The 16,430-nt window shown below is 37.4% G+C and overlaps 1 protein-coding gene across 3 annotated transcripts in view; it reads left to right on the top strand.

Moving 5' to 3' along the window:
* The window catches only part of plag1 (pleiomorphic adenoma gene 1), a 54,261-nt gene extending 38,774 nt beyond the window's left edge, over nt 1–15,487 (top strand). Inside the window, exons 3-5 of one of the 3 annotated variants that reach the window (XM_078216191.1) lie at nt 3,801–3,934; nt 5,778–6,133; nt 12,218–15,487. In XM_078216191.1, the coding sequence (XP_078072317.1) occupies nt 5,892–6,133; nt 12,218–13,481 (1,506 nt within the window). In that variant the 5' untranslated portion in view covers nt 3,801–3,934; nt 5,778–5,891 and the 3' untranslated portion in view covers nt 13,482–15,487. Of the gene's footprint in view, nt 1–3,800; nt 3,935–5,346; nt 5,470–5,777; nt 6,134–12,217 lie in introns of those variants that run through there. The other 2 variants (XM_078216193.1, XM_078216192.1) reach the window with 2 other exon arrangements.
* Nucleotides 15,488–16,430: the final 943 nt, after the last annotated feature.

Genomic DNA, 16,430 nt, shown 5'->3' with positions numbered 1-16,430 from the left:
GCTGAGAAAAAGTGTTTGTTCCCTTTTGTAAACAAATAAATGATGTTTCAGTGGAACAGCATTTGGTGAACAGTGATCATATCAGATTTTAAAAGGTTATTCAAAAGGATAAGATACAAGTAGGAGCAAAAATACTTCACTCAGTGCTAATTTCATTGAGCAAAAATGGGATCTGTCTCAGGTCAATTGGGAGAGCCGAAATTGGTAAGCAAAACAACAATGTTGAACCATGGGAGGCCTTCAATGTGGAAATGGCTCGGATAAGAGTAAACACAAGGCCAAGGGGGGTGTGGGGTTGGGTGGTGGAGGATGAGCATCCAAAGCGCTAGAGCTCCGTAGCTAACAGTGTATAAGAGCTTAAAATTAGAAAGAAAAAGGAGCCTTATGATAATGATCAGGTTCACAATATATTAAAACTATATTAGAATATAGGAAGTACAGAGGAGATCTTAAAAAAAAAGACTAAGCGGGCAGGTTGAGAGTATGACAATGGATTAGTAGCTGAATAAAAGACTTTGTTCCCTTTTGTAAACATATAAATGAAGAAGGATAATTAAAGGAGGGTGAGCCGGAATAGGAACCAAAAGGCAGTAGTCTTGTGAAGATAATAGACATGACCGAGGATGAGTATATTGCATTGTCTTCACTAGAGAAGAGGATTCTGCCAATGCAACGAAGGAGGAAGCAATAGCAATATTGGATAGGTTAAAAATAAAGTAGGTGCTTAGAGTTTGTCAATCCTCGAAGTAGAACAAAGAACAATACAGCACAGGAACAGGCCCTTCGGCCCTCCAAGCCTGCGCCGCTCATGTACCCAACTAGACCATTTGTTTGTATCCCTCTATTCCCAGTCTGTTCATGTGGCTACCGAGATAAGGTCTTAAACGATCCCAGCGTGTCCGCCTCAATCACCTTGCTTGGCAGTGCATTCTAGGCCCCCACCACCCTCTGTGTAAAATACACCCCCCGACATCTGTGTAAAATACACCCCCCGACATCTGTGTTGAACCTTGCCCCCCTCACCTTGAACCCGTGACCCCTTGTGTTCGTCACCTCCGAACTGGGAAAAAGGTTCCCACTGTTCACCCTATCTATGCCCTTCATAATTTTATACACCTCATTTAGGTCACCCCTCATCCTCCGTCTTTCCAGGGAGAACAACCCCAGTTTACCCAATCTCTCCTCATAGCTAAGACCCTCCATACCAGGCAACATCCTGGTAAACCTTTTCTGTACTCTCTCCAAAGCCTCCACGTCCTTCTGGTAGTGTGGCGACCAGAACTGGACAGTATTCCAAATGTGGCCTAACCAACATTCTATACAGCTGCAACATCATATGCCAACTTTTATATTCTATGCCCCGTCCAATAAAGGCAAGCATGCCATATGTCTTCTTCACCACCCTCTCCACCTGTGCTGCCACCTTTAAGGATCTGTGGACTTGTACACCCAGGTCCCTCAGTGTGTCTATACTCCTGATGGTTCTGCCATTTATTGTATAGCTCCCCCTTACATTAGATCTACCGAAATGCATCACTTCGCATTTATCTGGATTAAATTCCATCTGCCATTTCTCCGTCCAATGTTCCAGCCTATCTATATTCTGCTGTATTCTCTGACAATGTTCATCACTATCCGCAACTCCAGCAATCTTTGTGTCATCTGCAAACTTACTGATCACACCAGCTACATCTTCCTCCAAATCATTTATATACATCACAAACAGCAGAGGTCCCAGTACAAAGCCCTGCGGAACACCACTAGTCACAGACCTCCAACCGGAAAAAGACCCCTCCACTGTTACCCTCTGTCTTCTATGGCTAAGCCAGTTCTCCACCCATCTTATCCCGTGAGATTTAACCTTTTGCACTAGCCTGCCATGAGGGACCTTGTCAAACGCTTTACTAAAATCCATATAGACGACATCCACAGCCCTTCCCTCGTCAATTGTTTTTGTCACCTCAAAAAACTCAACCAAATTTGTGAGGTATGACCTCCCTCGTACAAAACCATGCTGTCTATCGCTAATGAGATTATTCAGTTCTAAATGCGCAAATGTCCTATCTCTAAGAATCTTCTCCAACAATTTCCCTACCACGGACGTCAAGCTCACCGGCCTATAATTACCCGGGTTATCCTTGCTACCCTTCTTAAATAACGGGACCACATTTTCAAAGACTATTTCCTCGGGTGGATGGAGCTATTACAAGGGGGCATAACTATAGGGTTCATGGTGGGAGATATAGGAAGGATATCAGAGGTAGGTTCTTTACGCAGAGAGTGGTTGGGATGTGGAATGGACTGCCTGCAGTGATAGTGGAGTCAGACACTTTAGGAACATTTAAGCGGTTATTGGATAGGCACATGGAGCACACCAGGATGATAGGGAGTGGGATAGCTTGATCTTGGTTTCAGATAAAGCTCGGCACAACATCGTGGGCCGAAGGGCCTGTTCTGTGCTGTACTGTTCTATGTCTATTTGCTATCCTCAAATCCTCTGGGACCTCACCTGTGTCCAGTGAAGAGACAAAGATTTCTGTTAGAGGCCCAGCAATTTCATCTCTTGCCTCCCTGAGGAGTCTAGGATAGATGCCATCTGGCCCTGGGGATTTGTCTGTCTTAATGTCACCTGGTCTGGTTGGGATGCTTTAGGGGTATTGGAGGAAATAAGAGTGGAAACTTTGGAGCCTTTAGACACAATCTTCCACACTTCCTTGGAAATGGTAGTGGTGCAGAGGACTGACAGATTGCCAATGTTTGCCCTTAAATCCAGCAACTACAAAACCAGAGTGAACATTTCTTTTACACAGGGAGTTGTGATCTCAAATGCACTACTGGAAAGGGTACTGAAGGAGTAGTAGTTAAAGGCTAAATATTGAACAAGAAAATAATTACAAGGCTATGGGGAAAGAACACACAGCAGGGTTTTGATTGGGTGGCATGGTGGCACAATGGTTAGCACTGCTACCTCACAGCACCAGGAACCCGGGTTCAATTCTGGCCTTGGGTGACTGTGTGGAGTTTTGCATTTTCTCCCAGTGTCTGCGTGGGTTTCCATCCACAATCCAAAGATGTGCAGATTCAGTGGATTGGCCTTGCTAAGTTGCCCCTTAATGTCCAAAGTTGTGTAGGTTAGGAGGATCAGCAGGGTAAATATGTGGGGTTATGAGAAAGGGATTGGGTGGAATTCTCAGTCGGAGAGTCAGTGCAGACTTGATGCACTGTAGGGATTCTATGATTCTGTAGTTCTATCAAAGAGCTGGCCATGGCATAAAGAGCAGAAAATCTTCCTGTGCAATGTCATTCTATGATAGAGACTTAATTATGCCATGTCAAATTCTGTCGGATAAAAGGTGTACAAGCCGTGTTGAAATTGATCTTGCATACAGAATTACTACCACAATAACATTTTTTAAATGTTGCAAGACTTATAAATCATATGTTCTCAACCAGTAGATTTTTCTGGAAAATGTCACTTAACCTATCAAAGTCAATATAAAGCCCTAAATTGCACACGTCAGTAATTTTGTATTATGAAATGACTTCCGGGTGTTCCTGAGCAATGTGATACCATGCTATTTTACATTCAAGTTCTTGCTTTTTCTTATCTATTTTTCAAAATTCTACAGTGCTTCTCATTGCCACATTTTTTTCGTTTACCTTATTATAGTACTAAGGAGAAAATGTTTTTGCAGGTTAGCTCTTACAACATTTACCAAGTTTCATTTATTTAATAGAAATAAGTTTCAAGAAGACCAATTGGTGCACTTGTGACACCAACTTCTGATTTTTGACCCTAGGTTCTTAATTCGTGATTTGCAAAAATCTGGGGCAAAGTGTGACTGAACAAACTAAATGAATGTGAAATTGAGTTCTAATATGGAAAGTGGTATTTTGATTAGGAGTAAAACCAAGAAGAAAATCGTTTGAGCAGGTAAATTCCTCTCCCTGGTCCCATAACTTAATCACAGGAAAAGGAAACTCTTATTACCTTTTGTTTTTGTCCTCCATTCACAAATTCAGATAGAGAATTGTTATAACACATTGGTTAATTTACTCACACTCAACCTGAATGGGAAATCCTTGCAACTGTTAAGCATGTTTTTGGGTAACTATATACAAATTATTTCAATAACTAATTTATTTTAAAATCACAGAGCCAATTCTCACTTTCAGTAAACTGAATTGTAGATTGGCTGTCCTGCATAAATCTTTCAGTTGCACTGAAATTTTATGAAAGGTAGAGACAGGGCATATTAGAAGTGGTTTATCTACATTGTGCACTCCAAAACAAGAGTATTTGAAATAGTCATTTTCTTTATGCATAATTGACCTAACAAACTCTTAAGGGAATTTAGTAACATCGATCTTTTTTATTTGTTCTTGGGATGTGAACATGGCTAAATTGTTACTGAGAAGGTGGTGAGCTGCTGCCTTGAACTGATGTAGTCTACCTGGTGCTGATACACCCACAGTTCTGTTGAGAAGGGAGTTCCAGGATTTTGACCCAGCGAAGTCAAAGGAATGGGGGTAACTTGTAGGTGGTGATGTACCCATGCTACTCTTGTCCAATGATATGTTTGAAAAGTGCTTTGGTGGATGAACACAAACAGGAATAGGGATTGTATTTCCATAGATGATTTGGACTTTGATACAAGAAAGACAATCTCAAAAGTAGGAGACTTGGCAAATAGTGAAGATGACTGAATAAGACTTCAGGAAGACAAATTAATGGAATGGGTAGATAGGTGGTAGATATGGGAGTGTACAATTAAAGAATGATGCCTACAGCAAGTGAACAGATAAACATGAGTTAAGATACATAATTACCCAAAGAATGCAAGCAGATAAAGCTGCAAATAGGCCAATAGAATTTTTGGATAAGTGCATCAAGTACAAGAGTAATTAAGTAATAATATATGCAAAACTTTAAGGCAAAAGTTAGGAGTTGTGCCATTCTGAATACTCGTTTGTGAAGAATGTTAAAGCTATAGAGAGCACACTTTGGTAGATACACCAAGGTCAGGGACAGGGATACAAACTATAGTTATGAGAAGAGGCTTGAAATACTGGGACTATTTACACATGAGAAGGCTAATAGAAGTTTTAAAATCTATGAAGGGTGTATCTGTGGACTATGACGATGTGCATAGTTTAGGGACTTGGTAACAAGGATCACCAATTTAAAATTGCCACTGTTCTAATAAAGGGTCATCGACCAGAAAATTTTAACTATTTCTCTCCACAGATGCTGCCTAACCTGCTGAATATTCCCAGCAATTTGTTTTGTTTTTACTTCAGATTTCCAGCATCTGCAGTATTTTGCTTTTGGGATTAGATTGCTCTAGCAGAGGCAGCATAGACACAATGGACTTAATGGTCTGCTCCTGTGCTGTTAGCCTCTATAGTTTGAAGGATAAGCTGATTATGTAAAAATGCTGCTGATATTGGAGCAAGATGATGAAACAGGTGAAGATATCTTTATTCAGACTTTTATTTCTGGAGACAAAAATACACAGAAGAGGATTATGTGTCCTAAGATCATCTATAAAGAATTATAAGTGTAATATTTTCTGCTAATTTTAGTTCATTCTACAATAAACTGCTAGCCATTAGAAAATAGTTCCAGTTGTGGTGTGCTTTTAAGAATTGGAGTTGAGTATCTAATATAGAAATACTATAGAGGCAGTAAGGAATGTTCTTCTGAGATCAGTTCAGTCACATATCTTGTCTAAAATGATATATGAAACTTTCTCAACAACTTGTATTGTTTATAGGTTCTAAATGCATTGAACATATGAAACATCAGAAAGAAGAAACAGAAGTCAATTCACATCAGTACAACTGGACCAAACTCAAGTGTCCAGAGATAAGGCCTACTGTAGAGTGCAATGGCCACTGTCATCCCTGGTGATCTTTTAGACGTAAAGGATACTCAGAAGGTTCTAGCAGGGAAACGTAAACGAAGTGAAACCAAATCGAGAAAATCCTTTCCTTGTCAATTGTGTGGAAAGATCTTCACAAGTGTTGAGAAATTGAAAGTGCATTCTTATTCACACACCGGAGAAAGACCCTACAAGTGTTCACACGAGGCCTGTACCAAGGCATTTGTGTCTAAGTATAAGCTACTGAGGTATGGAAAACCATATACAAAATGGGAAGTATTTCTATTTTACAGCAACATTAGGAATGTTTGCCTCTGACATTTCAGTAATTTAGCATTGTAAATAAAGTATAGCAATTCTAAATTTCAGATTTGGACCCATTCCAAACTAAAGAACTGCCTACAACTAATACACTTAAATAATTTCACAACAGACATTAAAAGGAGTTTGTAGCAAATTGGATTGAGGAAAAACATTTTGACAAAGTTCATCAAGGTGATGACCAAATATTCAGACTGAGACTGGTGCATTAGTTGCATGATATATTTAGGCTCATTTTGATACAAGAGACAATGGGACATTTGACTAAATGTTGCTGTCAGTTTTTGAATGTCTTTAAAGGTATTGCTATTTGTCTAATTGCTGTTTTTATTGTGTTTTAGATGTATAAATACATAGAAGTTCTGCAAAGGACAACAATTGTAACTGAACTTATTAGTGAATATATGCAAAGGACAGGAGTTTCTACTTGATTCACCCAAAATTGGCCAAAACAATGCAAATAGAGTTTATGATATTTCATGCTATTTAAAAGAAATTGCACATGAACTTGGCCTGTCCCACAAAACTGGTCAAGCGGTTCCTCCTACCCATGACCAATCAAATTTAGGGTGTGATGGTAATGTCACTGGACTAGTAATCCAGAGCCCCAGGCTAATCCTCTAGTTCAGATCCCACCACAGCAGCTGGTGGAATTTAAAGTCAATTAATAAAGTTTGGAATTGAAAGCTAGCCCCAGTAATGGTGACCATGAAACTATATATGGTAATAAACACCCATCTGGTTCACTAATGCTCTTTTAGAGAAGGAAATCTCTCATCTTTACATGCCCTGGCCTACATGTAACTTCAGACCCATAGCAATGTGGTTGACTTTTAACTACCCTCTGAAATGTCCTCGCACGTCACTCAGTTCAAGGCCAATTAGGAGTGGGCAACAAATGCTGGCCTCGTAAGTGACGCCCACATAACATGAAATAATAAATTGAGGTTCCATTAATTGCACCTATTTGCAGGCCTAGAGGTTCTAAAGACATTTTCGGTGCAAGAATACTAAAGAACACAAAGACATTTTCAGTTATTTAAAATTGTATCACTTACAGGTGGCTAACTAGCCACTCTGCATTTTTGTGATAATTCCATTTTCAGCTACACTGCACCATTATCATTCACATAAAGGAATTTTTAAAAAGCAATTTTCTAAAACACTCCCAGATTGCACTGGTTTATGGTAGATTTTACATTTGGTATGCAAATTAGTTTAAACAGAAACCTGAGGGATACAAATCACTTTCCAAAACCAGCACAATTTCATATGCAATTTGCATGCAGATTGTGCCCAAAGCAGAAACTCTATCCCAAGACCTCTATTGAATGATTTCAGTATTTGTGTCTTTGATTTTTTTTAACCAAAGAATAACTGTTTTCATTCCTTTACAATGCATTTTGAGAGCATCCAAAAATAATATTTAAAAAGAATAGATAATACAAATCCAAAAATATTAAGGGATACAGGTCAAAAGTTGGATATGGAGTTAGATTGCAGATCAGTTATGATCTCACTAAATAGCAGAAGCAGCTCAAGGGGTCAAATGGCCTATTCCTAGAGTTTTACAGCACAGCAACATACCCTTCCATTGTGTCACATCCTATGAATCTAGTCTTATTTGCAAGTAGTTACATGTTCACACATATACAAAGCTACAGAATGCATGAAGCCAGATGCTTCGACTGACAGCAGTTAACACCAACACACATGACAATTTTAATTGCACAAATGTAAAATTTTGTAGAACTTGCTACAGATTTTTTTAAAAATACAATTGCAGTAGCTGCATTTCTGAATTTATAGTGGTTCAAATCTAGTATCTTACATCAGCTTTTAAAAAGAAAACTGTATTCCTTAGCTATGCTTTAAATATTTTGTTGTAAAAGGAAAATAAACATCAGTAATTTCTTATGGTTTAGAACTGTATCATCTAAATGTCTGGCATAATCAGATTAGAAAATAGTGTTTGAAATATGCGTAGAAAAGGGATTTTTTTAAGCTTATTTAATTATATTCAAAATGGTTCAAATTAAGCCTATTTTTACAATAGCTACTTGAAAAGAAAGTATGTGTTTAACTTTTACAATTTTTGTGAATATATTTTATAGCATAGTTAATATGGATGCTTAATACTTCTGTGACCAATTTCTCCTCCATTTTAACATGGGGTGATAACTCAAATTAAACATTATTGCTGGTGAGAGGAATTTAGTATTAACACAAGCATTCATATGGTAATATTCACAAAAGGAAATTTAAAGGTTTGTTCTATTGATCCATTTTTGATAAACTGTTCAATTTCCTCAACGTTTTATATAATTTTCAATGTACAAGGAAAACATGATTGTAAAAGTGCGAAGTATTTGATTATCTTTACAAGGCTCCATGTGTTATGGTTCCCGTCTGGATCATAAGTTTTGCACCTTGAATTTGGCTAGGTTAAGCACAATAGGTTTCACTTCAGGTATGATTCAAATGAGCCACTAAGGAGCTTTTATCAAACAAAGTTTATTTAAGAATATAGTTAACATGGAGAGTAAGAATATTAGCAGTAAGAATATTAGCAGTAACATCTCGCAATTACAAACACCACCAAAAAAACCATGATAATGTATAACCCTTAATGAATATAAGAGCTGTCCCAATCAAAGCAATCCCATAAACAATACTTCAAACAGGTTTAATACAGCATAACCTAATGCTGACGTGATACTGGAATTGGATGAAGTCTGCAGTTCTCTGGATAGACTCAGAACAGCTTCCCAAAGTACCAGGGACTTTAGGCCAACCACCAACAGCAGGCTTCCCCTTTCAGAAAAGCAAGACCTTGCTTTCAGATGACCAGCAGAATTTCCAAAAACCAGGGAGCGAGAGAGAGAGACACTTCTTTTCAGCTTAATATCCTTTTTTAAAATTCCAACTCAAAACTGCAGCTAAACAGAAAATGAAACCTTAAACTCACTGGAAGAGGAAAAAAAAATGTTCAAAAATACATGACCGTCTTCCTAACAATGCAGGATCATAACAACACAGTTAAAATAGACTGACCTCATTTAAGCTATTGAAGTAGCAATAAAAGGAATCCTCTGGACAAACCAGTGCCATAATGAGAAAACAACTGCAGAAATCATAATTTAGAAAAAAATATCTCTTAAGGTACACTAACGTCACAAATGTTATTTGAAAATTATCTGCCCTGCCTGAATCCCAACAATGAAATGCAAATTTTTATTATTTTCAAACATGTCCCTTACACATCAACTATACTTTGAAGAATCAACATTTCTGTATGTTATTCTAGACCTTGCAAATACATTTTCTGAGCATTGAAGTCATAGTTCACAGTAACAATTTAATGCATTATTTTAATTACTGAATATAAAATGCTGATACAACCAATGTCTTTGCCCATTTATTGGTTGTCAAGGTATCCAAAATACAAGGTTAATAAGTGTTTGGAACAGAATTTTGTGACATGTCGAATTATTAAATATTACACAAATATTTTGACTTTTCTTCCAAAATTGTGCAGATAGTTCAATTTTTAAAAAAATTTGGTGACTGTCCTTATCCACAACAAAATGTATAGCCCATTCAAAAAGCAAATTACTTTTCAACTATTAATTGCTTTCTCTTTTTACTAATTCAATGTCAGTCTTCCCAGGAGGGTAAAACTTTAGATGTAAATCACAACACAAAATATTTCAGCAATTACCTTCAGTAACATAAGAGGCATCTCTTGGATGTATTTTTAGGGTATGTCTCCTTAAATTTATTAAAGTTCTTTGTTTTGCACTTATTTTAACATATCCACCTTTTTGTAATTCTCTCTTAAATTTGACATGATTGACTTTGATATAGTAACTACTGTCAATAATTTTGGTTAACTAATTTAACACAACTTTTATTGACGAGAACTAACTTTTAGAAAAATATATCCTTATTTTCCCATGCAAAAAATCATATGAAATCTATAATCCACACAGCCCATGTGTGCTAATACATAATGATTTAAGTATTTATTATCTTACTTGCCAAAACCTTGTTACTTTCTCCAATATTTTGCAGTTAAAATTATAGAGCATAGTTAATTCAAGAAATGACCAGTTTAGTTAATACATTCTATTCATAGTCATTTGGTAGCACAGAACTTGAGCTTTGCTGAAAGAGACTTATCAAAACTTTTCATTTCACAAGAATACCAATAAGGGGAAAACAATAATTTATACTATACAGGAAGTGCTGAATGGTTGGCAAGTTCTCTGATTAGTAGTGATGTTGCCATGGAGAATGCACCAGGTGACCTACAGTTAATTGCCAAGTGTGGTTTGAAATTTAAACCAGGCATTTTCATGGTATTACCCTGAGGAATGAATCAGCAAATGACGATCATTTATTTTGTTCAGTTGAAACAGGTGCAGTGTGTACACATGTTCTTTCTGCCTAAAAAGAACAGGACCCTGTATTAATGTATGTAGCGTCTAGTTTACAATCTTAAATTGGTTGTCAGCATAATTCTTAGCACACTGAACTTATGAACTCATGTAGATGAGTTCAGTTTTAACGGTATCATGTATGGTATTGCCATGGGATCCCCTCTGTCTAATTCTGGCATCTTTAAGTTCCATGAGAAACATGTCCTGGATGGAATAACAACCAGCTTCCTGCCCGTTGCATATTTCCGATATGTGGATGATACCTTTGCTATATTTAAATCTGCAGCTGCATGTAATAATTTCCTTGCATATCCTCATGGGCTCCATCCTGTGCTCAAATTCACTTTTGAAATGAAGCAGTCAAATGACTTTCCTTGACATACTAGGTGAGAAGTCTACAGGGAGTTCACTACCATGATCTATGGCAAACCTCCCTTCACTCGTTAATATATGTGTTAGGATTCTTACAGTTCCACATGCTACCAGATTGGTTTTATTGGCAACCTTGTAAATTGGACCTGAACTATTTTCTCATCATGCAAGCTTGATGCTGAAACAGGATGCATCAAAGGCATCCTGTGGGATAATGGATACCCTGATCAGATCATTTCATGCTGTATATCACGCAAACTTATGAACAGTTTTAAGGCCATCAAGTTTGGCCCTGAAAAGTGCCCAATCTACCACAGGCTATTCTGGAAAGACAAGGTATCTCAAAAATGAGCAACAAGTGAAGTTAGCCATTTCATGCTGTTACTAAGCAGCCGCAACTTGAGTGGCATTCACTATTAACAGGATGCTGCTGTCAAACCCAAAAGATTTTCTGCCTGTCACACATATGAATAACGTGGTATATTAACTTTAATGCCAGCGTGATGCTAGATAGTAGGCTGTACATCCCAAAGACAGGTGGGTCACATCAAACAGCATGTCACAATTGCTGTTTGCAATGGGCAAGGTACAGACCAAACCCAACTAGCCCATGCGTACAAAGCCCAAAACAGTGTCCAACATTAGATGTGATTCCGTGATTGGACACCATTTGCTAAATAACTGTATGGCAACACATTTACATGTGCTGGAAGCTACAAATATTAATACATAGGGCCATGTTCTTTGCAGACAGAGAAAACATGTGTACACACAATCTCTTTCACCTAAACAAAGTGACAGCCATTTGGCAATGCCAATCAGGATCAAATTGCCTTGTTTAAATTTCCAACAATGCTTGGCAGTTAACTGACAGTCACCAGTGCATTAACCATGGCAATGCCTCTTCTACTCAGTCAACTTGCCAACCAAATGTCATTTTCCTCTTATATTCTTGCAGTGTCATGATAAGTGCAAGATGAAAAGCTTCAACCAGTTTCTTTTTTCAACAATACTGCATTCTATTAAATTTAATTTTTGAATATACAAGGTTACAAAATTATAATAATCTGTAAATCAGATTTGGAGGTGTACTGTATGTGTATTGCCTACTTGCAAACGTGGATGGGCTTGTATATTACTTTTTGTAGACATTTAAATGAGTTTTCCATTATCAGTAACAACTTGTATCTATTCAAGGCATATGGCCACCCATTCACCACAGAAGACTCACAAGTGTACTTACTGTGAGAAAATGTTCCATCGTAAGGATCATCTAAAGAACCACCTACAGACTCACGATCCAAACAAGGAAGCCTTCAAGTGTGAGGAGTGTGGGAAAAATTACAATACAAAGCTTGGTTACAAACGTCATCTGGCTCTGCATGCTGCAACTAGTGGTGACCTAACATGTAAAGTGTGCTTACAAACATTCGAAAGCACAGGAGTGTTATTGGAGCACCTGAAGACACATGCTGGCAAGTCATCAAGTGGCACGAAGGAAAAAAAACACCAATGTGACCACTGTGATCGTTGTTTCTATACTCGGAAAGATGTTCGGAGACATATGGTAGTACACACTGGAAGGAAAGACTTCCTTTGTCAGTACTGTGCCCAGAGATTTGGTCGGAAAGACCATTTGACACGCCACATGAAAAAAAGTCATTCACAGGAGCTGCTAAAGGTGAAAACTGAACCACCAGACTTTATGGATCTATTTAGCGCTAATCCATCATTGTCATTAAAAGATGAACTAACTCCAGTGATGTCAGTGGTTTCCAGTGAACTGACAACTAGACCATTTACAAATACCTTACAAATGAATATCTATAGTGCCCATATTCAGACCATGCAAACATTAGGGTCAACAAACCAAATGGTCCCTACACCATTACCTTTAGGAATGGGGTGCCCACTAGAAATTGAGTCTTCAATTCGTTCTCCTCAAGAAATCTCCTCAAAATATTTTCTTGGTTCTACCTCATATGCCATTGCAATGCCTGAAAAAGGACAACCATTAAAGAATGAGATAGACAGTTACTTAATGGATTTACAAAGTGATTTGCTTTCCTCTACCCATGACATTCAATCATCTTCATCAAAACTAGGCTTGGAGTTGCAGGCAGGTTCTCTGGGTGATGGACCTGGGGATATTTTGCTTTCAAAAAGTCCAACAGTCCTCAGTGAACCTCTGAATACATCATCTTTGGACTTTTCTCAGTTGTTAAGTTTCTTGCCACTTAATAGCCCTCCATACAATCAACCAGTTTCCTTGGGCAATCCTGGAATGTGTTACACACAGGAAGAACCTCACACATCCCCACTTCCTCTCCCACCACAATGCCAGGATTCACATGAAACTGGAAACAGTATTGCTCTCAATGCTCTCCATCCCTTATCTACAGTCTTCACAACTAGCTTTAGCACAACAACCCTACCACGATTTCACCAGGCTTTTCAGTAGACAGTAAGAATTTTTCTTATCCACTTCCTTTTATAAATATTCTGTTGTGATGCCAGTTACTCAGATGGGACATTAAGGAATTGGACTGTAGGATCCTTAGTGGCTTCTAATATCGTTACAGCTTTGTCAATATTCACAGGAGGCAAGCAAATGCAGGGCAAGATGAATAACACAGGCCTATTTTTGTTCATGCTGGGAACATCAAGTTTAGCATTAATGCAAATTTATTTTACGTTCGTAAGCAGATTTGAGTCCAAGCAATTATTAATTATTAATAGACTCAAACTGACAAGTCTAGAGGCTTACATTAAGAATTCATATTCCATAGTGCCTCATTCAACTCCATGACCATGATGCTTCTTAGTTATAATGTTGAGGCTGTGCCAGCATTAAGAAGCAATCTTTCAGATTTTGTTATCAGAGTGACTGCAAAGTTTACTGCGCAAATTTTATATTTTGTAAAATTGTTAATCAAACTACAATTTAAAAAAAATTTTTTATTGCTCTATTCAATGATTTTTGCAAAGCTCATGTAAAAAAAAACTTTTGAGGATCTTTCTAGAGTAGTGGTCCATATTTCTGTTTTTAAAATAATTTGAACATCAAGTACCTTTTAAACTTGGGGCTCATCTGTGTACTGTGGGCCTACTATAAATTTAAAAAATTCCCTTGCTCTGAAAGAATTACTCAAAATAGTTTAATAAACAGATCATCTTCAAACTGGAGCAACTTGATTAAAATTGTGAAGCTTATAAAAATCAAATTAAACAGCATATTTTAAAAACTAGTGATCTTAAATTAATTTGCCATGGTATGGCACTACAAATTCTGCATGAATTCTGCTTTCCAACTTAAATTGATTTAGTTTTCTTTCAAATTCTTGAGTGAGCAGTATTAATTAAGATTATGATTTTTTATATAATAGGCATTCAACTAAACATTTCAATACTTTGCAATAAATTTGACAAAAGAAGCTGTGAATGTATATTCCGCTTCTAAGATGGTATCAATTCCTCTTCATTTGATTATTAAGCCAACGAACTTGGACAATATCCTCAACAAAAAAAAACCAATTAATTCTTGTTTCAAAGAAGTGGAAGAGCTAATTCTGAAAATAAAGCACAGTCTTAAGAGAGACAGAGGATCAGTGATAAAAAAATTAATAGCAAAAAATGAACTTTTGGTAAAATCCATATTCACTTAACATTAAATTATGCAAATTCTTGATTTATTTTGAATTTTAATAGCATAGTTTAACCAATATGTTTAGCTAAATACTTTAGGGTATTTAGTGTATTTTACTTTTTTTCAGTACTTGCTTCTTTTGAAGATCAATTAGCTCATTCCAAGAGAACCATTTCACCCATCAATTCTGTCGCTCTACACCAAATTTAACATTATGATAACTATTTTGATTGATTTGCTTCAGCGGTTTCAGTTGATTTTTTTTTCTGCATCATGTTACTGATGATCACTTTCATGCCTGGCCTGCATTATTATAATGTGCTTAAATTTATTGCTTCATCAATGAAATGCAGACTGTATAAAATTGCTATAATTTGCTAGGCTAACCTCAAAGTTAGAAAAAAGCAAAATATCCATTTTAAACTGATGAATTGTACTTACTCCTTATGTAGTTTGAAAAAAGTGCCTCCAAGATATATGTGTTTTAAATTCAGATGGGCATGTTAGCTTGGTTTCTATTTCAATTTTTCATAGAATTTCATTCTTTTCAGCAAGTGAAATCAGAAGATAATGAATGCTGTTTGTTGCCTTGTACTACACACAGCAAATAAGTGGTGTACAAAAACAAAATATGCATTTGCTTTAAATCTGAAATAAAAATAAAATGCTGGAAAACTCAGCAGATCTAACAGCATCTGGGGAGTGAGCAACAGAGTTAATGGGCTGGACTTCCACTCCTCATGTGGGTAGCTAGAGTTGGGAAATGTCCTGGCTCAACACAGCAGCGCAGCCAGTCAGATTATCTTGAATGGCACAAGTCCCACTTTTTGGGGGGGGGGGGGGGGGGGGGGGGGGGTGGAATGGTTGCCAAGAGCTGGGAATGACTGTTTTGTTAACTATTAAGCCCTTTAGCCCTCAGCTCCAACACCTAATTCCATCCCCCCCTCCCCCCCCCCACACACACACACACGCACACACGCACACAGTCACTGCACATGCCCTCATCCTCCGTGCATACTGGTGCCTCTATCCACCCCTATGGCAGTTTATAGTTTTAATGCCAACCTATGCTCCCACCCACTACCCTTTTCACTTAACACTCTCAATTACCACCAAGGGCAAACCTCAGTAGTATTAAAAAGTAAACTAAAAATATAAATGTCCATTGCAGCTTTCTCCATGATTTAAAAACACATTCAAAATTTATTTAAAGACCCTTGAGTACTTAATCCCCTCTCAAAATAAACGTAATTGTACTCACAGCTAACTCTTTGATAACCTCTGAACTGTCAGTTTACATTTCTCTTCCCTCCTTTCCCCCCACCCCAACCTTTGCTTAGCTAATTGTAGGTTGTGGAAAACAACCAAATATTAATGATATAATATCTTTTGACGTTATGTCAACAAATAGTTATTGTAACTTATGGAATATTTTAACACTCAATGACAGACCCAGGCTTTTTTTATTAAAAGAGCTGGAGATTTAAACAACTTTATGGATTGTCAGTTTTACTACCTTAACTACCCTTCATGAGCATTTGTGTCTAATCCATAAATTTGAGATTCCCACAGTGCAGGTTAAAACTTTTGCTACAACGATAATGGGATCTGTTTGAACTCAGCACTGAATTCAAATGGCCTAGCTGCATTTGAATTTCCTCGAGTCACATCCTACCCCTTTACCCCTACTTGATAAAATGGAATTTGTTGCAGACTTCTGGCTCTGCACCCATCCACCATTTTTAAAGATCCGCATAGATGTCA

The sequence above is a fragment of the Mustelus asterias genome, chromosome 7 (assembly GCF_964213995.1).
Source record: "Mustelus asterias chromosome 7, sMusAst1.hap1.1, whole genome shotgun sequence".
Taxonomy (NCBI): Eukaryota; Metazoa; Chordata; class Chondrichthyes; order Carcharhiniformes; family Triakidae; genus Mustelus; species Mustelus asterias.
The sequence above is the reverse complement of the archived record's forward strand: the minus strand, read 5'-3'. Positions and strand labels throughout refer to the sequence as shown.